Source organism: Poromitra crassiceps (assembly GCF_964638095.1).
Source record: "Poromitra crassiceps genome assembly, chromosome: 30".
Lineage (NCBI taxonomy): Eukaryota > Metazoa > Chordata > Actinopteri > Beryciformes > Melamphaidae > Poromitra > Poromitra crassiceps.
Window position 1 is genome coordinate 1,085,259 of NC_139652.1, and position 25,646 is coordinate 1,110,904.

The 25,646-nt window shown below is 44.7% G+C and overlaps 1 protein-coding gene across 2 annotated transcripts in view; it reads right to left on the bottom strand.

Annotated features, from left to right (window-relative positions):
• Positions 1–3,859: 3,859 nt before the first annotated feature.
• Positions 3,860–25,646, bottom strand: part of aars2 (alanyl-tRNA synthetase 2, mitochondrial (putative)) — a gene marked incomplete at its 3' end in the record, with an annotated part of 34,208 nt that continues 12,421 nt past the window's right edge. Inside the window, exons 8-22 of one of the 2 annotated variants that reach the window (XM_083663078.1) lie at positions 21,702–21,740; positions 20,735–20,852; positions 19,493–19,617; positions 17,145–17,286; positions 16,650–16,711; positions 15,980–16,093; positions 13,952–14,092; positions 13,102–13,239; positions 12,387–12,487; positions 11,577–11,685; positions 7,496–7,621; positions 7,244–7,354; positions 6,818–6,901; positions 4,649–4,762; positions 3,860–4,027 (exon numbers count right to left, since the gene is read on the bottom strand). In XM_083663078.1, coding sequence (XP_083519204.1) covers positions 3,860–4,027; positions 4,649–4,762; positions 6,818–6,901; positions 7,244–7,354; positions 7,496–7,621; positions 11,577–11,685; positions 12,387–12,487; positions 13,102–13,239; positions 13,952–14,092; positions 15,980–16,093; positions 16,650–16,711; positions 17,145–17,286; positions 19,493–19,617; positions 20,735–20,852; positions 21,702–21,740 — 1,692 coding nt within the window. Of the gene's footprint in view, positions 4,028–4,648; positions 4,763–6,817; positions 6,902–7,243; positions 7,355–7,495; positions 7,622–11,576; positions 11,686–12,386; positions 12,488–13,101; positions 13,240–13,951; positions 14,093–15,979; positions 16,094–16,541; positions 16,712–17,144; positions 17,287–19,492; positions 19,618–20,734; positions 20,853–21,701; positions 21,741–25,646 lie in introns of both variants that reach the window. The other variant, XM_083663077.1, reaches the window with a different exon arrangement.

Sequence of the window (25,646 nt, forward strand, 5' to 3'; positions counted from 1 at the left end):
TTCTAATGTTCTCCCAGGCCGCCACACAAATGTGATCGAATTACAGTAGGGCTAGTCTCACTTGGGCTAGTCTCACTTGCTAGACTATCTCCACACTTCGTTTTGCGCTGTACCAGCACAGGAGAGGGTCTGTACCAGCATAGGAGAGGGTCTGTACCAGCACAGGAGAGGGTCTGTACCAGCACAGGAGAGGGTCTGTACCAGCACAGGAGAGGGTCTGTACCAGCACAGGAGAGGGTCTGGCTCAACTCAATGTCAATCGGATGTCAATCGGATTTCTCCAAACAGTTCCTGCAGCATAACCCAACTGTTTCGTAGCCAAACAATATTAATCTCATTATCTGCCCTCAACATTGCTTTGTTCAACAGAGAGGCCTTGTTACTGTTGGCCTGTTCTAGATGTTCTACCCTTTGAGCTATGAAAGATCCAGGCCGTTAGAATCTGAATCTGAATCAGCCTTATTGGCCAAGTATTGGACACATAGAAGGAATTTGACTCTGGCACACAGAACAAGCTATGCACAAGTAAAAGACAAACAAGGCATGGGTACATTTAAACATTCACATTGTTTGCACCATTTTGTAAATGTTTAACTGCTTAAGTCCCACCCTCTTCCGCATTCCGCATGGGCCCTCAGGAAGTAAATGACACATTCATTTCTCTATTGACGTTTCGTAAAATCCTTTGAAAAAGTTTGACTTGGACAAACCAAGCGATTCAGCTACGAGATGAATCACCAGTGACGATAAAACATTTGTCTGGGGGGCGAGGTCACATATTATCAAGACTTGTGTGACTCGACTTGGGCACAGATGACTCCAGGTGGGCTCGGACTTCTTAATTGATAAACGTTTTTTTTTCACTAGGCTGTAATAATTTGGCATAAGATATTGATGGCTATATTAATACCGTGACATTATTAAATTCCGTGCAAGGGCAGGCACGTTTGTTCCAACATGGGGATTCACACTCATGTTCACTAACTCCGGACTCGGACTCAGGTAATGGGGACTCGACTGGGACTCTAACACTGTGGACTCGAGATATAGTGACTTGATGACACACTGGTCAGGGAATTCTGAACAAAATCATATCTAAAAATAAAAGAATAGTCAGATTTGGGTGTGAAAGACAATCAAATGGGTTATGTGCCCCTAATGTGGACTAACTTAGGGTCCTTGATATGAAAAAGGTTGAGAATGACTGGTGTAGTTTGTTCTGCTGTAGATTTACCAGTGTCTGTTACAATGTCTTGCTCTCTGCTGCCCTCTGGAGCCAAACTGGAGGCATCACTCATAAAAATGTTCTGTACTTCAGCAATTCTCAACCCTTTTCATATAAAAGGACCCCAATTTATTCCACATTAGCACACACATTTGATGAGATTTTGAACCCAATAATCTGAGAATATTTTTTGTTATTGTTAGATATGATTTTGTGCAATTCCATGACTATCTGTCTTGTAGGTAGAGAGAGATAACAGATACTATGATCAAAACATTCTTCTGCATTCTCTAATTGTGGTCTTATTGTAAAAGAGATCATGGTGAATTTTAACACTATCACTGTATGTAATGCTGTATATATTGCTAGGGGTAGACCAGGATCTACTTAGCAGTAGTATATATTAGCTGTATATATTGCTGGGGGTAGACCAGGATCTACTTAGCAGTAGTATATATTAGCTGTATATATTGCTAGGGGTAGACCAGGATCTACTTAGCAGTAGTATATATTAGCTGTATATATTGCTAGGGGTAGACCAGGATCTACTTAGCAGTAGTATATATTAGCTGTATATATTGCTGGGGGTAGACCAGGATCTACTTAGCAGTAGTATATATTAGCTGTATATATTGCTAGGAGTAGACCAGGATCTACTTAGCAGTAGTATATATTAGCTGTATATATTGCTGGGGGTAGACCAGGATCTACTTAGCAGTAGTATACATTAGCTGTATATATTGCTAGGGGTAGACCAGGATCTACTTAGCAGTAGTATATATTAGCTGTATATATTGCTGGGGGTAGACCAGGATCTACTTAGCAGTAGTATATATTAGCTGTATATATTGCTGGGGGTAGACCAGGATCTACTTAGCAGTAGTATATATTAGCTGCTGGGGGTAGACCAGGATCTACTTAGCAGTAGTATATATTAGCTGTATATATTGCTAGGGGTAGACCAGGATCTACTTAGCAGTAGTATATATTAGCTGTATATATTGCTGGGGGTGGACCAGGATCTACTTAGCAGTAGCATATTTTAGCTGTATATATTGCTAGGGGTAGACCAGGATCTACTTAGCAGTAGCATATATTAGCTGTATATATTGCTGGGGGTGGACCAGGATCTACTTAGCAGTAGCATATATTAGCTGTATATATTGCTGGGGGTAGACCAGGATCTACTTAGCAGTAGCATATATTAGCTGTATATATTGCTGGGGATAGACCAGGATCTACTTAGCAGTAGCATATATTAGCTGTATATATTGCTGGGGGTGGACCAGGATCTACTTAGCAGTAGCATTTGTGTTAGTGATGCTGTGTAGAAAGTGAACAGAAGCTCCACCCTGACACTTTAAGAGCCTCCTGGCAGAGTTTCATGGCAGGCTCAGTATTAAGCATGCAGCTCCTTGATAACCTGGCAGAGAGTTTCATGGCAGGCTCAGTATTAAGCATGCAGCTCCTTGATAACCCACCAAGGTGTTGACAGCGCTGAACCGGTGTGACCTGAGGACCTGCGGGAGGCCACGCCCCCAGCAGAGGAGACAGCTGAAGCTTGGTCGGAGGAATGTTTCCGTGCGAGCCCTGGCAGCTCCCGCATGACACCGCCCACGGGACGCCCGCGTCTCCCAGCATCCAACCCAGCGATTCAGGTGGAGCACGAGTCTGGCCCTTCTGCTGCGGGGAGGCCTGGGCCAGGAGGGGGGAGGGGGGAGAGGGGTGGGGTGTTCCTCCTGGCACCATCATCCACTCCTGGGATCTTATTTAGGAGAGATTCTTACAAACAAATACTGTCCTCAAAGAGCCTGGGCCTGCTTCTTCTGGGCTGCTTTATGAGTGTATGATTGTATAAGATTGGGTGTGGATATGTATGTATGTCTCTGTGTGTTGGTGCTCGCCTCACAGGAAGTAACACAGGCGCAAGCAAAACATTAATGAGGGCCCCCGGCACTGTAACACCTAAATGGATTGGAAGTTGGAAACCCTCATTAATGTTCTGCTTGCACCTGTGTTACTTCCTGCCTTTTAGACACAAATTGACTGATGAGGAAAAAGGTCCATAAAGTCCACATTAGAGCCATGATCAAAACAGTCATTCTTCTATATTCTCTAATTGTGCATGATAAATTCTTGTAAATGAAATAGCGTAATGCTGACGTTTAACAATTCATCATTTGCTGGGGACCCCCTGGAAAACCCTGAAGCACCCTTGGTGGTCCCCGGACCACACGTTGAGGACAACTTTGTTAGTGTGTAGGCCAACATCACACAGGAAAATAATAATGGTGTGAACTGGAACTGCTTCTTCTGATTGCCAAAGAAGAAATGTTTTTACTTTCACAAAGAACCATTCAAGAACCTTGTCAGGGAGTTCCAGAGGTTTGCTTATTAATATAAGAAATAGTAATAAATAATCCAGAAGTGAAACAATGCGACTTGTAATGTTTTTATTTCTTCTAAAACAAAGAAATGTAAAGAATACCAACATCTTCATCTACCCCGAATTCCATGAATGGGAAGTAAAAAAAAAAGGACATTACAAACTGGTCCATCTGTTCTGGGTGAGCAGATTATATTCTGCTTTTCAGATAAATAACTCCATGTTGACGCAATGGTCTCTTAATGATGTCATAGCTGCGTTTTGTTGTGTGCGTACTCCTCTGCCCACCTCAGCGCCTCGGTGATGTCACCGCTACTGCCCGTTCCCTTGGCGACGGTAGGAGAGCCGCCGGCGCTCCCGCCCAGCTGACGACACACCGCCACTGCCCAGTCACTCGCCGAGAGCGACGCACAGTCCTGAGGAGGAGCCAATCACACGCTTTGAAGAGCAACCGCACACCAAAACTGGTTTCAGATGAAAACCAATGTACATGGGAATTTAGTAGTGTTGTTGATGGATCCACGTCAAAATCCTGACATTTTAGTGGAAAGTATTTGAATTTTATTTGTTTTGTTATTTTTATGCATGTATAGGCCGGGACTGCCCTCTACTGGTTGCAAATTGAAGTTTCCTACTTTTTCCTATTGGCTGATCTGAGTTCGAGCTGACGTTTTTAATTTTGAGGTTTCATCACCAACCAAAATCACCCCCCGTCCCCACTGCAACCTTTGGATTGGACAGTGCACCCAAGTGGGCTGTATAGCCCCCAGCCAATAAACAGCCTGCACACTGTGCAGCCCGTTGTCATTTAAATATAGCCGCTTTAAAGGCATCCAGTGTTTCCCTGCTCCTCGTCTCTCTCTCCTGTCGGTGTGTTTGAGGCAACATTCAGCACTGGATTTGGAATGATTTGCAATGAAATCAAATTATTCTTCATTTTGGTGAGGACCGTATGGAACCCCTTCATGGGCCTCTGGAGGTCCCCGGGGTCCCAGTTTGAGAACCCCCTGTTGTAAGTGTGAGAGCGGCTGGTTTACCTTGGGCACCTGGCAGGCACACAGCACCTTCCCAGAATCCTTCTGGTGCGAGAGCAGCATCACCAGCCTGTCTGGAGCCACGACGCTCAGCTGGTTCACCGTCTTCATCACAATCTGCAGCAAACAACACAGCAGTGAGCGCAAGCAACTGCAGACTGCTGAGTGCAGTTACCCGAACGGCCACCGGTGTCAGTAATGCTTAAGAATCTCTGATTCTTAGAGTACCGCAGGGATGAGATATTTTTGTAGGCGGAAGGCGAAAGTCCCGGACATGTTGGATCCTCAGGGGAAAAGTGAATGGGGTTTTAGAATGGGGATTTCACTTAAATGCATAAGTCTGTGGTTAACAAAAGTTTATGGGAGTGGTAATTTCTGTTCAGCAGGATAATCTTCACAAACGTGAATCACTTTTATGACTTTTGAAGCATTTTCGGAAAATTGCGTTAAAAACGCATTTACGTTTCAAAAGTCATAAAAGTGATTCACGTTTGTGAAGATTATCCTACTGAACACAAATTAACACTCCCATAAACTTTTGTTAACCACAGACATTATTTAATGCATTTAAGTGAAATCCGCATTCTAAAACCCCATCCACTTTTCCCTGAGGATCCAACAAGCTAATTCCGGACTCATGCCTGCACTGCTCTATACTATAGAGCACTATAGAGTCTATGATGCCTTTAATGCTATATTTTTAGCACTTGCTGAGTAGCAGCTAGGGAAGGGATGTGCATTTTAAGTAATTTAAATACTCACAACAATTCTGTCACAAAAAGTCACGTGCCTGTTGAGCTCTATAATGATAATAATAATGTGACTCATACTGAGTGATAATGATAATAATAATAATGTGAATCATACTGAGTGATAATGATAATAATAATAATGTGAATCATACTGAGTGATAATGATAACAATAATAATGTGAATCATACTGAGTGATAATGATACTAATAATAATGTGAATCATACTGAGTGATAATGATAATAATAATAATGTGAATCATACTGAGTGATAATGATAATAATAATAATGTGAATCATACTGAGTGATAATGATAATAATAATAATGTGAATCATACTGAGTGATAATGATAACAATAATAATGTGAATCATACTGAGTGATAATGATACTAATAATAATGTGAATCATACTGAGTGATAATGATAATAATAATAATGTGAATCATACTGAGTGATAATGATACTAATAATAATGTGAATCATACTGAGTGATAATGATAATAATAATAATAATAATGTGAATCATACTGAGTGATAATGATAATAATAATAATGTGAATCATACTGAGTGATAATGATAATAATAATAATGTGAATCATACTGAGTGATAATGATAATAATAATAATGTGACTCATACTGAGTGATAATGATAATAATAATAATGTGAATCATACTGAGTGATAATGATACTAATAATAATGTGAATCATACTGAGTGATAATGATACTAATAATAATGTGAATCATACTGAGTGATAATGATAATAATAATAATGTGACTCATACTGAGTGATAATGATAATAATAATAATGTGACTCATACTGAGTGATAATGATAATAATAATAATGTGAATCATACTGAGTGATAATGATAATAATAATAATGTGAATCATACTGAGTGATAATGATACTAATAATAATGTGAATCATACTGAGTGATAATGATACTAATAATAATGTGAATCATACTGAGTGATAATGATAATAATAATAATGTGACTCATACTGAGTGATAATGATACTAATAATAATGTGAATCATACTGAGTGATAATGATAATAATAATGTGAATCATACTGAGTGATAATGATACTAATAATAATATGAATCATACTAATAATAATGTGAATCATACTGAGTGATAATGATAATAATAATGTGAATCATACTGAGTGATAATGATACTAATAATAATATGAATCATACTAATAATAATGTGAATCATACTGAGTGATAATGATAATAATAATAATGTGAATCATACTGAGTGATAATGATACTAATAATAATGTGAATCATACTGAGTGATAATGATAATAATAATAATAATAATGTGACTCATACTGAGTGATAATGATACTATAATAATGTGAATCATACTGAGTGATAATGATAATAATAATAATGTGAATCATACTGCGAGAGAGTCGGAGTCCACAGTGTCGACAAGCAGCAGCTTGTGCCTGTTCCTCTGCAGCAGAGCCTGGGCTTTCACTGCAGCCTGGACACACAGCAGGACCAGCAACCACATTACATGGAGAGAAAATAACTCATTTAACACATTTTTCAGCCCAGAGATTTGTAGTTTATTTGAAGAAGTTCTGACTTGCTAAAGACCGGCACACAGTCTGGATGTACAGTAGATGTGGATAGACATATCCCTTTATACCTTGCATTAAACAACATGGGCGCTGGGTGTGAAATTGATAACTGCGTCGGTTGGAAACCAGCAATGACACAGGTGGAAGATAGGGGGCCCCTGTACTTCCGTGTGGTCAAGCACTATCCGACTCATAGACATAGATGCACATAGACATACAGATGTAGATCTAACAGATGCTACCTCTCTTGTCTCCAGCTTCCTCACGCTGGTGTTGGTGGTCCTCTGCAACGTCTTCAGTCGACTCTGCAGCTGCTTCCTCAGCCACTGAGGCACGGGGGTGGTGTCCACAGCCTGCCAGGAGTCACACACACACACACACACACACACACACACAAACGCACACCACAAAGGCGCACACTGTCAGCTGGCACAGTTCTCCCGGCCGGTTGGGGTTGGGAGCATTCACAGCTGCAGTGCATTGTGGGTTCCTACATCGGTGAGGACGCCAGCTTCTTTGGCGAGGCGCTGGGCGGCTGCGAGACAGGAGGGGGCGGAGCCTGACAGCCTGACCGACAGAGAGTCCACATCCTGGGCCAGCGCCTGGCCGGCCTCCCGGGCCTGGAGACACACACACACACACACACACACACACACACACACACACACACACAGAGACACATCTGACACGTTCCTGCTGTTTGTTCACACACACTGTTTTAGAGTGGAGTGTTTCTGTGAGGAGGACATCATGATCACGTCACCTGATGTTAGCTTAGCAGCTGCTAGCTCAGTAAGCAGCTCGTTAGCTCTACTAGCAGACAATACAGTGTAAACAAAGGGTGTCAAGGAGGACAAAATACTCCCATTTCACTTGATTTATTTGGCTCACATCACAAAAAGAAAACGCGTACGCGTTTAAGAGATTCTTCAGAGCGTTTGAATAGTACAGATTCAGTCTGGTAATATAACAAGGGCAGAGATTACACACAGCTGGAAGTTGGACCCAATTGTTTAGGAGTCAATCACCTTCACCCATGGATCTAGATACAAGGACAAATCCCGGCATGAAGCATCACAGAACATGGTTTCTTGTCATCAAGCGAAATGTGAGTATTTTGTCCTCCTTGACTTTTAAAACTGGGAAGTGCTACCCTTTCATCTTTTTGGAACATGTTTTGGATTTTGGGTTTAGCACTCCACTGAGAAGCCCAGTGTTGAAGCGCACCTTTTTTTTCTAAACAGTGTAAAGAAAGGCTTTCCAGATATTTCCAATTATGATTAAAACACGAAAACACGATTTCAGACGGACAAGCCCGTCTTTATTGTCACACGATTACACATCAACACATGCACGGAGGGCCACAAACACACACATGCTGACGGTGGCCGGTGAAATTGTCCTCTGCATTTAACCCATCCTGGCTTGTCCTTTCCTCCGGGGGGGCAGGCCAGGAGCAGTGGTCGCTTTCTCGTACAGCGCCCGGGGACCAACTTCGGATGTTGTCGTCACTGGTCGGATGACGATGACGATCTGATCTTCTGCATGTTTTTAATGGGGGGGTTATATACGGAGGAACCCCCCTGGGGGAGCACGGGGAGAACATGCAAACTCCACACAGACAGAAAGGCCCTTACGACGAGATAACCCACCTGGGCAGTAGGCACTGAAGATATGGGGGGGAACACAACCACAGCGCCCAGTGTCCCAGGCGAGAATCGAACTCAGGACCTTCTGACTGCGAGGCGACAGCTCTACCACTGAGCCACCGTGCCCCATGTACATGTCTGGTATAATCCATACTGTCTTTATGACCGCTGCTACAGTAACCTAAATTCACTTATAACCAGGGCCGGTCCAGGGAGGGTGTTATAGACAGAGGAACAAACAAACATCAATGCTACATCAACATCATCCAACTTTGATCAGTCAGGAAATGTGAATTATAGGTGTGCTCAGCAGCGTACGTTAGCGGACATGCTCACTGAGAGCTGTGTGACTGCTGCTACTTCATAACGTTATAAACAAAGTAAACCACTTGGATTCACTTGAACACTTGTAAAGTTTCTCACACTGGGTTGAAAATTAGGAAAGAAGTGTACAAAGTTTCATGTTTATAAGACGGTCTGTCACTGTGTGCTGCCTGGCTGCTGGGTGCGTTTGTTTCTTCTGTCACTGTGTGCTGCCTGGCTGCTGGGTGCGTTTGTTTCTTCTGTCACTGTGTGCTGCCTGGCTGCTGGGTGCGTTTGTTTGTTCTGTCACTGTGTGCTGCCTGGCTGCTGGGTGCGTTTGTTTCTTCTGTCACTGTGTGCTGCCTGGCTGCTGGGTGCGTTTGTTTCTTCTGTCACTGTGTGCTGCCTGGCTGCTGGGTGCGTTTGTTTCTTCTGTCACTGTGTGCTGCCTGGCTGCTGGGTGCGTTTGTTTCTTCTGTCACTGTGTGCTGCCTGGCTGCTGGGTGCGTTTGTTTGTTCTGTCACTGTGTGCTGCCTGGCTGCTGGGTGCGTTTGTTTGTTCTGTCACTGTGTGCTGCCTGGCTGCTGGGTGCGTTTGTTTCTTCTGTCACTGTGTGCTGCCTGGCTGCTGGGTGCGTTTGTTTCTTCTGTCACTGTGTGCTGCCTGGCTGCTGGGTGCGTTTGTTTGTTCTGTCACTGTGTGCTGCCTGGCTGCTGGGTGCGTTTGTTTGTTCTGTCACTGTGTGCTGCCTGCTGCTGGGTGCGTTTGTTTCTTCTGTCACTGTGTGCTGCCTGGCTGCTGGGTGCGTTTGTTTGTTCTGTCACTGTGTGCTGCCTGGCTGCTGGGTGCGTTTGTTTGTTCTCACGGCGCGTGCCGGTGTGAGTTGATCCCCGTGTTAAACTAACCTCGCGTCACCAGGCTCTTCTCGGCGAGAAAGAGCCTGGCCTCCGTTCACAAGTGATTTTGTCACCCTGCCTGCTTCCTGTCTAGAGCCCGCCCTAGACAGGAAGTAACAGCGGAAATAGCTCATTAACTTGAGAATCAGACACAATGAATAAGAAAATAAAACGGCAAACGACAAAACAAAAGATAGACGTACCGAACAAAGTTTTTTAAGAAGTTCTTGTAGAAACAACGCAGATGCACAATATCACATATTTTAAGCCAATACAGAAGCTTTACTTTTCAAACAAATGGCCAGTTGATGGAATAATTATAACGCTAGTGGTCTGTCCGCTGTTATCGATAATGGAGGTACTATGAGTGATAATGAGTACAACAGTTGAAGCATCTCTGCTGCCTGTGCTGGGAAAGACATGGACATTGATCATAAGATTTCACATGGCGAGTACTCCATTGTCTTTGGCTCTCCAGAAACCTTCCTCGGCAGTGACTAGAAATGTGCTGGCGCTACTATACAACTTGTGTTGTTGTTCTTTTTATCAGGCTCTAGCTAACGTAACCTCGCCGCGTCAAGCTAACGGCAACAAATACTTTTTTTGCGCAGTTGTTTCCGGTATTGTTTCCTGTTTCCTTTGTTTACGCCCCCATGGTCAAAAGCGGTGTAAAGCGTGCCCAGACTAGTGTTAAACAGTGTTAGCCTGAAGGACCCCGCCCAGCCACAAAACTAGAGACAGACAGTCTCACAAAGCACTCATGTTAGCCGGCTGCCACCAAAACATACAGTTTTCATTTGACATGACTATTTTGTCACCCGCCACTTGGCGGACAGACCTCTCAGCGGTACCCGTCAAACGTCAAATCTGGTCGCCAATGGCGCTTGGCGGATCTTCATTTCGGGCCCTGCTTATAACGTTCTATTTCTCCACCGGCAGTGACTTTCTTCATATATGTTGTCCCTATGAGGAATGGCTCTGTCATCGTCAGGGATGCAAAGTCATGGATAGTGAAAAGGGTGACAGATACCAGGGCAGACACAAAATTATTCACTTAAAGGCCCTATTTTGGGATGAAAAAAGTGACTGAGGCCGTGTGTCCACTAAGCTTCTTTTTTTGGCAGTTAAACACTGGAAGTGCGCTGGGGAGCGCTGCATCCCACAGCACAATATGCAAGGAAGCAGATTGAACATGACGTTAGGTCAGTAGCAGTAGCTAGCTTGATAGCTAACAACTAACAACAAGCTAACAACACACGTAGTGTGATAAAAGCACAAGACTCACCAGACATATTCAGTGTCTGCTCAATCTGCTCTCACAATTGAGCCTTTCTGTGTCTGTTGTGATAGTTTCTCCATATGATTAGTTGCCTGAAAAGAAGCGCTCGACACCAGCGCATGTCTGAAAAGTTCAGATATTATCAGCTGGAAGCGCTGGGAGCGGACGGACAAAAACAGGAGAGCGCTCTGAAATAAGACGTTGGGCACAGCGCACTTTCACTAAGCAGCTGCAGATGCCCGCGTACGCTCTCTCCTCATTGGAAACAACTGAAAAAAGATGCTGGAGTTCAGGAAAATAAGCTACACGCGGCCTGAATCTGTTTTTGTGTATTTATTTTGTGCTCATCCTGTCCTCCTGTCCTCCTGTCCTCCAGTCTCACCTGTCTGTCCGTCAGTCAGTCAGTCAGTCAGTCAGTCAGTCAGTCAGTCTGTCTGTCTGTCTCACCTCTCTGGCCTGGTCTCCAGTCACAGCAATGATGCGGCTGATTCCCTTCACCATCTGTCTCTCTGAGATGATCACCAGGTCCTGGATGGCTCCCGTCTTCAGCAGGTGGCTGGAGACAGACAGAGGATCATACATGATGATGTCACTATACTGTCATCACAGTTACTTTAAAATGCTAACCGAACCATGTAAACCTGTGGTGAAGCCTGCCACCTAATGGTGAAAAGCAGGGTACAGAACCGGTCAGTAGCTACTTTTCACCATTAGGTGTAAGGCTTCACCAAAGATTTGGTTTGGGGTTTAGTTACTGTATGCACCAACAGAAGAATCAGCCAGTCGATACTGACAAAATCAAACATCACAATTAGTTTAGACTGGATACCCTGATATTGATAATGTGACAATGTTTTGTATTCATGCTTTAGACGTTAAGTCTCGCATTCCAGGGAATTAAGTTAACATCTGCGGGTCTTAAAACAGGTATGTTTTACAAGAAAGTGCTCGTCATTGTCGATGATAACGTTATCTGACCTGGCTAACAGTGCATACTCTGCTTGCTTGCTGTGTACCGAGCTCAAAGTAGTAGGCTACGTTCTTTGTTTTACCCCCTGCACTGTCCGCTACAAAAACAACTCTCTTCTTCATGACGTTCTTTCATATTTGGCGTCGTGACCGCCGGAAGTGTTAACACGACCCGGAAGAATTTGGCCCACCCCCGCGTCTGAACATAAGGTGAATAGGAGGAGCTGTTCATGCTTTATTAGTGATTCAAGTGATTAATTGATCAATGACATCCTCAGATGCTCTTACGTTCCACAGCAGAGTTCCACCGACGCTCCGTCTGTCTGGGCCTCCAGCAGCTCTGCTACTGACACAGCCACAGACACCACCCGCACCGGGTCAGGGTACACCTGGGTAAACCAACAGACAGGTCAACAGACAGGGAGGTCACTGAGGCTGAATTCTGAATTATTTATGCTGATGTTATCTATGGACACGCCTCTGCCTCCCTCCACTCTTAAACCCCGCCTACACTCAGTTATCACTCCGCCCTAAGATGTATTACCGGTGACAGTTATTCCACATCATTGTTTCCTGTATGAAAAGCTTGGATGGGCATCCCTAACAGGAAGACGTGACAGTAATTGTTTTTCTCTTTATTTATAAAGCCTTTAATAGCAACTTGCCATCAAATACTGCATTACTTCTTTATTAAATTGGTCCTATAGTCACTATTCAACTTCAAGTTCTGATTGGCTATTGCTCCAAGTACCGCGTACAAACACCGCATTTGGTAAAACTGCACACAGCTCATTTAAAACCGTGATTGCAAACTGCACCACACACAAATGTAACTGTTCTTACTGTAACTGTGTTTGGCTGTGTTCTGTTGTTGTTGTTTGTTTTCTTGTTGGTTGTATTTTACTGAGGGTATACCCAATGATCTCCAAAATCTAAAATAAAGGTTGACTGACTGACTGACTGAATGAATGAATGAATGTGGTGAGAGTGGTTGTGGTCTCACCTCGTCGACGGTGCGGAGGCCGGGCAGGCTGCGGGCGCTCTGCAGAGGAAGCTCCTGGGTGTAGACCGGCTGGTTCTGTGTGATGATGTCACCGACGCAGCGCTCCACCTGCTGCAGCTCGCACACGCTCAGAGAGTCCTGCACGCACGCACACACGCACACACACACACACACACACACACACACACACACAGGGTCTGAGGTCAAAGTGCAGGGTGCGTTTGTTTTGCGTACCTTGTGGCTGAAGTCAAAGCGCAGGGTGTGTTTGTTTTGCGTACCTTGTGGCTGAAGTCGAAGCGCAGGGTGCGTTTGTTTTGTGTACCTTGTGGCTGAAGTCAAAGCGCAGGGTGCGTTTGTTTTGCGTACCTTGTGGCTGAAGTCAAAGCGCAGGGTGCGTTTGTTTTGCGTACCTTGGGGCTGAAGTCGAAGCGCAGGGTGCGTTTGTTTTGCGTACCTTGTGGCTGAAGTCAAAGCGCAGGGTGCGTTTGTTTTGTGTACCTTGTGGCTGAAGTCAAAGTGCAGGGTGCGTTTGTTTTGCGTACCTTGTGGCTGAAGTCAAAGCGCAGGGTGCGTTTGTTTTGCGTACCTTGTGGCTGAAGTCAAAGCGCAGGGTGTGTTTGTTTTGCGTACCTTGTGGCTGAAGTCAAAGCGCAGGGTGTGTTTGTTTTGCGTACCTTGTGGCTGAAGTCAAAGCGCAGGGTGTGTTTGTTTTGCGTACCTTGTGGCTGAAGTCAAAGCGCAGGGTGTGTTTGTTTTGTGTACCTTGTGGCTGAAGTCAAAGCGCAGGGTGCGTTTGTTTTGCGTACCTTGTGACTGAAGTCAAAGTGCAGGGTGTGTTTGTTTTGTGTACCTTGTGGCTGAAGTCGAAGCGCAGGCGGTCTGCGGTGACGTGTAACCCTCTCTGCTGTACGCTGCTGCCCAGCACGCGCCGCAGGGCCAGGTTCAGCAGGTGGGTCGCCGTGTGCTTCACCATGCAGGCCAGCCGCTGGGCCTGGCGCACACACACACACACACACACACACACACACACACACACACACACACACACACACACACACCTCTGTAACTAACACACATCTTACTTTATCTCAATTATTTCATTATAACTTTGGTTGTAGGTCTGACAAAAAACAAAGAATCCGCGTTAGCTAGAACAGAGGTTCTCAAAGTGGGAGGCGTGTCTCTCCAGAGGTGCTATAAACAGTTTCAGGGGAGGCTCAGTGAATGGAAGTGACAATATATTACATTAGTTATTACATTAGTTATGGAAAGGATATCACATAGAATAGCCTAATGTGTGTGATTTGGTTAAAGAGACAGGTCAGTGTTACAGTACAGTAGTTTTGGGGACATTTTAATATTTTATCCCACTGTCCCAGAGTTAGAAAGAGATAGACATTATTTTTAATCTGAAGTATGTCAATGTCAATATCAGGCTATCTTGTTGAGTGTCTATGGGATCAAATACATTGAATAACATCATCACAATCCAATGGCATCCAGGAATTTTGAGAAACTACAGTGAGCAGTAAAGCTTCTGGCATACTCTTTGCGCCCAGCCAAGCGCATAGAGCGCGCGACGATTATGACGTCATCGCACGGGGCGTGTCGGGGGGCGAGGCCTGAGCGCAGCGCGGCGCGTCCACGGAGATTTTTCTATCAGCGCGTCGGGTTTTGCTGCCTGTGCCTGTGAGATCTCCGTGGTAGGCTATCAGCGGATATCTGCTGTGATTGAGTCCTCACCGTCGTAAAGTCGCCTTCAAAAGCATAATGTTCGATTATAACGAACTAGTTGTGTGGCTTAGCCTTCCCAAATGTTGAGGGTCGTTTTTTAGAATTTAATGTATAGAATTGGGAACGTTACATTCAATTTCATTCAGACTGCCTTTCACTGATCGCTGCCATTTCTGGAGCACTCACTATGTTCTGTTTTGGCCTGCGCAGAGTGCGCGCGCCCTCCGTGGAGCCCCGCCTCCAGCACGTGCGCGAAGAGTATGCCAGAAGCTTAAGCTGGGGGTGGATGTCTGAGGGGAGGCCCACAGTCTCATACTTTGAAACCCCCTGAGCTAGAACATGACTAGCCAATCACAGCACACAAACAAGGGTTATATTGATGATGATGTTTAAAACTGCCTACTGCAGGTTAAATACATTACATTGTTTAATTTAATAAAGAGAAATGAGTGAAGTATTATCCCAATGGATAGAACCAACTTGGTTCTATCAAAAGCCATATTGCTAATATAGTAACAGCTTCGGTTATAGTAACATATATTATATAGCAAACAAATAGTAACATAGTGGCTGAAGCATAAAAGCCATATTGCTGAACATGTTGCAGTTTTTGGAGTAAAACAAAGGACCTGAGTGAAGATGGTAAATGGCCTGCATTTATATAGCGCTTTTATCCAAAGTGCTTTACAGTCAGTAGGTACATTCACCCATTTACACACCGATGGCGGCAGGTTACCACGCAGGGTGCTGGCACACCATCAGGAGCAATTTGGGGTTCAGTATCTTGCCCAAGGACACTTTGACATGCAGACTGGAGGAGCCGGGAATCTAACCACCGACCTCTTTTATCCAAAGCGATTAGTGGATGACCCGACCCGCTCTACCTCCTGAGCTACAGCTGTCACGGTTATGATATGTTATGATATATGAAGATATGATATATGAACTCTACGGATTGTTCAAAACAATCCTGTTCTTACTATATACTGTATGTATACCAACATTACTTTATTGTTTTTTCCCAAAGCTGAGAGGAACAAATGTGCTTTTATTTTCTTCCTGTGCTTCTTCCCATCTGGCTGCTTCTCCTCAGCTTGGAAAAGGATTTTCTATTAAAGTATGGAGAGTCCATCCCCTGGCTCACCTGGTCCAGGTGCAGGTGGACCTGGTCTCCAGTCTTCAGGGTGTCGGCTGCGGTCACCTGGTGGATCACGTAGCCCCCCGCCTGCAGCACCGCCTCCACTGGGAACAGCACGTCCTGCAGAGAGGGAGGAGACATCTGAACATCTAAAGGAAGCCCTGAGAGACAATTGAGGAAAAAGAACAAAATATGTCCATCCATTTTCTAAGTCTGATCTAAATAGTTTTCTCTCCTTATGTTTATAACATTTATGACTTCAGCACAGGTGGAATAAAAAGGTTCCTTAATTATTTTTAAATCTGTGAAACAGGTGCAAAGTTTTGGCAGGTGAACAAAAATTGTTTAGCAAGGTTCATTGTGTCCTGTTTGTTTCTGTTTGTTTATTTCGGACACAAGAGTGTAAAAACGGTCTTTTTTTAAACGTTTTTTGTGTAATTTTTTCATCAGTTATGTAACCGTGTGATGATGAGGATGATATTCTGCAGGGAACAGCAGCCTCTGAGGCCGGTCGACGAGTTCCGCCTAAACCTTCCCAGCATGCATTACTTCTGTGCCATGCCCTGACCTGCAGGCTGTCCCGGGTGAGGTAACCCTGGTCATGTGACTGCCCCCCCGCCTCGGCGTAGAAACAGGTCCGGTCCAGAACCACGCCGCACCGCTGGCCCTCGCTCACCTCCGTCACCAGACTCTGACCGCAGTACAGAGCCTGCACGCTCGCACGGCATTCTGGGAAGACTGGAGAGCAACACACACACACAGACACAGACACACACACACACACACACACACACACTGTGGACTCCCATTTTGAAGCTTTGAGACACTCTCAAAAAATAGTTTTCACCTTATGTAGCCCCGCCCACTTGACCCATTGTGTCATGACTTCCTGTTCAAAGCGCCAGCTGTTTTACCTGCTCAAAATAGTCTGACTCACCTGGTCAAACCAAAGTTTGACTCACATATGAGTCAGACTAGGGTTTACGAGTCACAAGAAGTGTAAACACAATCAGAACTTCCGATTGTGTTTACACTTCCTGTTAGTCTCTCAAGACAGACTGTCTTTTCTACATAAGGTGAATAGCATATGTCTGGAGGGAAAAGTTGAATGGTTCCAACGTAACGTCAACAGGATTTATGTCCAGCAGGCGGCGCTGTGCTCTCTGTGTACCATATGTGTGGGGCTCCTGCAGGCTGTACTGGTATTTGGGCCGGTCGTCTGTGTGAGGAACGCCCAGTCGCTGCAGCGCCACCAGGCTGTGGACATCCAGCATCACCTGAGACTGAGACACCTTCTGCTGCTCAGAGCCCTGCTGAAGAGAGAGCAGAGACCTTTAATATAGATAGTGACACTCCACCAATTGTAACAAATTGTACTCTTTCAGTCTCATAAATAGGCGTGGTCATCAGCTTGTGATTGGCTGTCTGTCAATGATATGAAACTTCATTGGCTGACCAGTCTCCTAAGTGGGCGGGGGTAGCGGCGAAACCTACGTGACACAGATACAGGAAGTGAGTGGAAGTTGGGGTGTCTATCTATATAAAAAGGTATCTGGAGAGTGTCAGCTGGGTGGGCCATTTTCCTCATTAACATTCACTAGAGCAGCACCAAAAACAGACATCACAATTAATGACAGGTTTTTAAATCCCAAAATGCGGTGTAGTCTAGTCTAGTCTAAACTAGCAGGGTTCAATGTTAATGTAGGCAGTGGTGGCCTACAGGTTAGAAAAGCAAGCTTGTGACCGCAATGTCATCAGTTCGATCCCCAGGACCGGTATGATAAATCTGGTTGAGGAAAGTGAAAAAGCAGTGCCTCATTACCACCACTGAGATGCCCTTGAGCAAGGCAATCTCTTTCTATTAACCACTTGCCCCGGGCAATCGGGTAATCCTTAGTGTTCAGCCATGTATTGTCTAGCGCAGTGGTAGCCAACACGGTGCCCGCGGGCACCTGGTCGCCCGCGGGATGGCGCTGTGGCGCCCGCAGGCCACGTTCAGATTTTTTTTTTTTTTTTTTTTAATAGAACACAAACAAGACAAAACAGACACACAGGCTCAGACACAGGGGAAAGAAAGCAAAAACAAAACAAAAAAATATAATCAGAAACATTTATTTTTTATTTGTTTTTCTCCTCCCTTCCCACAATAACACACAAATGTAGAAAATAATTGGTTTAACAATGCATACGTTTTAAAAACATTTATTGTCTGTATAATTTATTGTCTGTGTATAATTAATTATTGATTAACTATTTTGATCCGCCTGGGCTGGGGTCAAAGTTTAGTTTTACGTTACGTCACTACGTCATTCACTCTGCGACAGTGCGACTGCCAGCAGCCAATGATTATATCAGTCGGCTAAGCTAAATGATGGAAAGCAAGAACAATGGCAGAAAAGCGAAATAAAAAACATTACCAATTTCACGAGGAGTGGGAGGAAGAGTTCTTGTGAGTGTACCGGTATGTCTCGATTAAATGCAAATCGAGCAAATTTCAACAGGTAGCCCCCCACATGACTCTCTACCCTTCAGGTAGCCCTCGACCTCAAAAAGGTTGGTGACCCCTGGTCTAGCAGCTAGCCTGTCACCTTGTGGCTGTGTGTGTTAGAGCTGGGCAACCCGACCCAGACGGGTCCCGACGGGCTGGGCCGGCCTCGGCCCACAAAACTGAAGTGATGTTCGGGGTCGCGCCCGGATCGATCACATTGTTCAGTCACTGTAGTGTGTTGTGTTGTGTTGTGTTGTGTTGTGTTGTGTTGTGTTGTGTTGTGTTTGGCTTCACAACATGCTGTCAGTGTGCTGAAGTGTTATTTATGTTGTGTTGTGTTTGGCTTCACAACATGCTGTCAGTGTGCTGAAGTGTTATTTATGTTGTGTTGTGTTTGGCTTCACAACATGCTGTCAGTGTGCTGAAGTGTTATTTATGTTGTGTTGTGTTTGGCTTCACAACATGCTGTCAGTGTGCTGAAGTGTTATTTATGTTGTGTTGTGTTTGGCTTCACAACATGCTGTCAGTGTGCTGAAGTGTTATTTATGTTGTGTTGTGTTTGGCTTCACAACATGCTGTCAGTGTGCTGAAGTGTTATTTATGTTGTGTTGTGTTTGGCTTCACAACATGCTGTCAGTGTGCTGAAGTGTTATTTACTACGTTGACACCAGTGTGTATGACTGTGTGTGCTTACGGTAATGAGCACCTGCCGTGGTGTGTGTGTTTTTGCACTTTGGTGTAGTTAAATGTTACGAGTGGGATAGGCTATCTTCAGGCTGGTGTTGCCTCTCTATTTGCCAGTGCACTGATTGCAGTGCCAAATGCAATGCCCCATTTAGTGTATCCTGGCATCTATTCATTTTCTAAAGCCAGATGTTTACAGAACCTGCAGAAAGTGCGTCTGATTGGCTGATTGGCGCCAAATTCTTCGTCTAATCACTGCAGGTCTGCTCGGCTCCGGTAGAAGAAAAGAGAAAATCGGGCTGCAATCAGGCTTGGACAGAATCAAGTATCAACTGTGTGTGAGTCACCTTGTGGCTGTGGATGAGTCGGTCCAGTTCGGTGCGGTCCAGTTTGGCTCCTCTCTCCTCCAGCATCAGCGCCACCAGGTCCAGAGGGAAGCCCAGGTCCCTGTGCAGAGACCAGGCCACCGCCGCTAGAGAGAGAGAGAGAGAGAGAGAGAGAGAGAGAGAGAGAGAGAGAGAGAGAGAGAGAGAGAGAGAGAGAGAGAGAGAGAGAGAGAGAGAGAGAGAGAGAGAGAGAGAAACAGACTTATTTATTAACTGCGACCAGCAAGTCACTCTGTTGGTTGGTTCACAAAAAGTTCACCACGCTTTAGCAGGAACAGCTTTCACACTAGGATGCTGAAATGTGGCATAGATATCAAGTGTGTGTGTGTGTGTGTGTGTGTATGTGTGTGTGAAGGCACCAGAGCTGCGCAGTGCACACTAAAGCAGGACGTCTCTAGGCTCAGCTGACAGCAGTGCAGCACCCAGTAGCTCTAGAAATGTAGTAGAAATGGTCTTAAACTGTCTATATTACAGCAACACTCAGCCACAAGGAAAAGGTTTTAAGGCTTGTTACTGCATGAAGAAAAGCTGATATTCTGTCTACTGTTCCCTGAGTCATCTCGGCGCTACGCTAATGCTAACGTTGCTAACGGCTAACGTAGGTCTGGCTGCCTATTGACAATAAGCGTGCCAAAGTCACCCCCTGTCCCTGTCCATGGAATTTCATCCGCCATTCATTTTTCCATAGACCTTGTGTAAAATGTGTATAAAAATTGTTTTACTTGGTCAAACTAAGCGATTCAACTATACTTAGAATCAGGGGAGACCATGTAAAGTTCGACTCGGAAAGAAAAGAGAAAAAAAAATGGAAATATGCATACTATGTGGTCGCAACTATTGCAAATTTGTGCTTGTCATTGTATGCACACCGTTAACTTTACCTACTCTTTCTTATGTATTCTTATATTTGATTACAATGTTCCACAGCTGTTTACACACTTCTTTATTCTAATATATCTTTCATTGTGTGCATTTTTTAAACTCGCTTATGTAAATGTATGTTTCCCATGCCAATAAAGCCCCTTCAAATTGAATTGAGAGATTCAGAGAGAGAGAGACACACACACACACACACACACACACACACACACACACACACACACACACACACAGACAGACAGACAGACAGACAGACAGACAGACAGACAGACAGACACACACACACACAGACACACACACACACACACACACACACACACGTACCTGGGAAGACGGTGTTGTCATGGCGGCACACCCTCTGCAGCGTGCGGTCCATCAGCCGGCGGCCCTGCTGCAGAGAGGCCAGGAACTGAGCCTCGTTCTCGTTGATGATCTCCATAACCTGTCAGATATCAATCCATCAGTCACCACTCATACCGCTTTCAGACAGACACGGTTCTGGTTCTGGCTCCGTTCTGGAGTCTCAGAATCTATGTGCTTTCTGGCGAACCAGCCCGTGTTCAGACCAGTTTAAGCGGAACCAAAGTGGGAGGACATTATTCGGTAGTCCTTCTTCAGTTTTTTAAGTTTATTAATTATTTGGTCTGGCGTTCGAGTGAACCCAGCCTTGGCCATCTCTTCCACAAGTTCGGCATACAACTTGGTCTTTCTTGTACTGCTTTCTAGCTTTTCTTGAGATTCGGTAGATGCCCAAATCGCCACTAAACATTTGGTTTCCTCAGCAGACCACTGCAAATTATTTTTCTCCATGTTGTCAGCCTAGAATAAGACATGCCCACTGACGATGTCACGGTTCCCAAGGAACAACCAACTATTTTTTGGTTCCGCTGAGAACCAACTTTTCAGGTTCCGAACCAATTCTTTCTTCGGTCTGAACGCGCCGGCCGGTTCAAATTTGGGTTCGGGAACCGGAACCGGCACGGAGCCCTGCCGGTGTGAAAGCCCTACCAGTGGTTCCCCAACGGGAGTACGCATACCCCTAGAGGTACGTGGAGGTACTACAGAGGGTACTTGAGAGAAAGGGGGAAAAACAAAAACAAATCCTGAAAATAAATGAAAGGTTAAAATAAATGTGCTCAGGAAGCACTAACTGCAACTCTTTCACTCCATTTCTTATTTTGTGATGTTATATTCTTCAAAAGGTGGGTCATCATTCATTCATCATTGCATCATAATGCTGTAGTTTTCTCTTGCCGTTTTCTGAGCAAAATGTTAGAAGTAAGAGACTTACCCTGTCGGTCTCTCTGTGCAGCTCAGGATACGAATCGCCCTGCCAACACACAGCCAATCAGCTCATGAAATCAGCCAGCCAATCAATCACAGATCCTCATCAATCTGACTTAATTAAAAGCAACACACTTGTATTTTTTCAAGAATGGAAAAACTAAATTTAACGAATAAAGAAGGAAAAGGAGGAAAAGGGGAAGAAGGGAGAAGGAGGATGAATAGGAAGTGTCAGAGCCATATAATAGAAGAGTTCCGACATCTCCATTCACTCCAATGGACCAGTTTTTTTCCAGGAAGTAGAAAGTGGAACTCTTGAGTAAAAAAAGCAGCACTGTCGAGTTGCAGCAAAATAGACAGTTTGTGTTGTACTCTGAAAGAGTTTTTTCCCCCGTGAATCAAATTGTACATTATCAGCTTTATGTTAGCATGCAAAAGTAGCGCGAGACCCATTCCTGGCTGTTCATTGGCTAATGAGTCTCGCATTTTGGTCCTCCGCTGACGCCACTCTAATGGTAAATGGTAAATGGTCTGCATTTATATAGCGCTTTTATCCAAAGCGCTTTACAATGAGTAGATAGTCTACATTCACCCATTCATACACCGATGGCGGCAGGCTGCCACACAGGGTGCCTACACACCATTGGGAGCAAGGAGGGTTAAGTGTCTTGCCCAAGGACACAACGACAGCAGCTGGGAGGGAGCGGGGATCGAACCGCCAACCCTTGCATCATTGGCCGACCCGCTCTACCTCCTGAGCTAAAGCCGCCCCTCACTCTCTTACTAGAGGACACTAGCAAGTGTCAACTCAATACCTCATCCATACAGGCTGCCAGATCTTGGACAGCAGTTACGGCAACACCACTTGGACAAACTTGAAAAAGAACTAACAAGAACTTTAACAAAGTCCTCAACTAAAATAAAAGTCCTTTCTTCCCAGCAGCTTATTTAGCGACTAGCTCTGGTAGCCGTACGCTCTGCAGGCCACAGCTGCAGCTAGCTAGCCCAGAGCAGCTCTGCAGGCTACAGCTGCAGCTAGCTAGGCCAGAGCAGCTCTGCAGGCTACAGCTGCAGCTAGCTAGGCCAGAGCAGCTCTGCAGGCTACAGCTGCAGCTAGCTAGGCCAGAGCAGCCGTACGCTCTGCAGGCTACAGCTGCAGCTAGCTAGGCCAGAGCAGCAGTCCTTCACTTCTGACCTGCAGAGTCAAAGCCTGTCACCAGCTGTGTGTCAATTTGATTAAATTAGCGGTGACTAGGGCTGTGCAATCAAATCGATACGGCAATATATCGCGATACTTTTTTCCGCAATACTGTATCGATATTTCAGAAAAATATCGCGATATATCGCCATATCGATTTTTTGGCACAGCCGTGTGCTCAGTGACATAATAAGAATACTTTTTATTTCAGTGCGTTCAGTAAGACACTCAACACTCAGTAGTTTTGACTAAATTTGTCCACTAAGTTGTCAATAGAAAGTGATGTACATATTATTACACTACCTGGGTGGTACTATGGGTGGTACACAGCGTGTTGTATTTTTAGCTCTATTTTTTAATTTTCAGTAAATTATGTAGAGTATTGCAATATATCGCAATATGTATTGTATCGCAATGTATCATGATACAATCGTATCGTGACCCATGTATCGTGATACATATTGTATTGTGAGGTCCTTGCCAATACCCAGCCCTAACGGTGACAGTGTGGTGGATGCCCCACAGTTTGGTAATGCCCCTTCTCAAATTAACTCTCCACACGGCCAGTTTGCCATTTTTGAACTGGCCACGGTGCCCCTTAACATAAAGTTGTGGGATCTCCTCGTTAATTACATGCTCATGCTGGACATCAGTACAAGTGCGAGATTCCTCTCAGTCCCGCAAATTTGTAACGTAGCCTACGTAAATACAGTGTTGTGTAGTGGAAGCCATCCTCCTGCTCTATAATGATCGGAACGGGTGTTGTTCAAACTGAACATTTATTTCTTCAACATGCTGCAGCAGAAAGGGAGATAAACAGCGGACTTTTCAGTCCATCTTGCAAGACAATATTTTCGTACAGTATTTCTACTACTGTACTCTTGGAGTTTCAAAATAAAGCGCCTCTGCTTCTAACATGAAATAATTCAGGCATCTCAACTAAAAACATAACGAAATTACTATTACCAGATTTCTCAATACACACACACACACACACACACACACACACACACACACACACACACACACACACACACACACACACACACACACACACACACACACAAAAGATTGCATTTGTGATTTTTTCTTGGTAGGGGGTGGGGGGACAATGAAAGGATTTACGCTTAGGGCACCCAAATGGCCAGCAGCGGCTCTGTTAGAATACATAGCATAGGGAAATCGTTGGGCTCGGCGGTGCCTGTATCGCCAAGATTATGCCTATTGAGGGACCACACAGAATTGCCCAATATATCGAAGTATGACTTTGCAAAACATTTGTAAATTTCATGTTAGAAATAGTATCATATATGTACATATGTATATCTAACACGTTAGCTAGAGTCATATATATATATATATATATATATACATACACACACAAACATATACCGTAAATTCCGGACTATAAGGCGCACCGGTATATAAGCCGCAGCAGCTAAATTGACTGTTTTTTACATATATAAGCCGCACCGGACTATAAGCCGCGGGTGTTTTGATGTTTAATTACCATATGTAAGGGTTCGTGCACAGAGAGGAATGTCGGGAAAGAGATGGCTGTTTGGGGAAGCTCCCATTTATTAACATTTCAACAAAAGGTGCTGTCAACAATCAAACCAGGTACCGTAATCCTTGTCTTCATCTTTTAGGTGAAGGTGCAGCGTCAAAAACAGAGTCAGAGTCAAAAAAGTCAAGTCACTAATCCTCGTCTTCCTCTTCTTCCTCCGTACTGAAACCAGCAAAGTCCTCAACTTCAGTGTCGGAAACGAACAGGTTCAGGGTGGCTTCGTCAACCACTCTCCTCTCTCCTTCGTTGTCACTCTCAAAACCAAGGAACTCCTCTTCGTCACTGTCGGAATCGAACAGCCTCTGAAGGCGCCCAGCTGTGCCGGCGTCATCATCACGCAGCAGTCCAGCCTTTCGGAACCCGAATGGAGTTTGTGGTCTTGATGGCTGCTTTCACGGAATCTGTTATATGAGCCCTCATGCTGTCGAGAACGAGCAAAGCTTTTTTTTGGTGAAAGAATCCTCCAGGGCGCTTGACGTAGCACTCAGCCAGCCACTCCTTCATGACACTTTCCATCATCCACCCTTTCTTGTTGACTCTGAGGCATATCCCACTGGGAATTTTCTCTTTCGGCATCGTAATCCGCTTAAAAATCACCATTGGCGGCAGCTTTACTCCAGATGCAGAGCAGGCCAGAACACAAGTGAAATTCGTTCTCTCGTGCCCAGTGGTTCTCAATGTGATCGACGATTCACCTTTCTTGTTAACAGTCCGAGTGAGTGGCAGGTCGAACGTCAAAGGCACTTCATCCATATTTATGATCTGCTCCGGTTCGATGGAATATTCCTTGATCTTCCTTTGTGTGAATTCGCCGAAGTTTGTGATTTTCTCCTGGTAGTCGGGGGAGGGAGTTGTTGGCCGAGTGGCCGTTTGCTTACCGTAATTACCATATGTAAGGGGTCACGCACAGAGGGGATTGTCGGGAAAGAGATGGCTGTTTGAGGAAGCTCCCATTTACCGTATTACCGTAACATTTCAACAAAACAACATAACACAACACCACCTTTGTTTATTTTTACAGTGCACACAGTGTCCGCGGTGTGGTGAAAAGAGGGCAAGAGAGGAAATTAAAACAGAAGTGGATTTATAGTTAGAAAGAGTGCTAAAAAAGAGAGATTTTATTTGTATTTTTTTTTTTTTCTGAAAAAATCCATAGATAAGCCGCACCGTTATATAAGCCGCAGGGC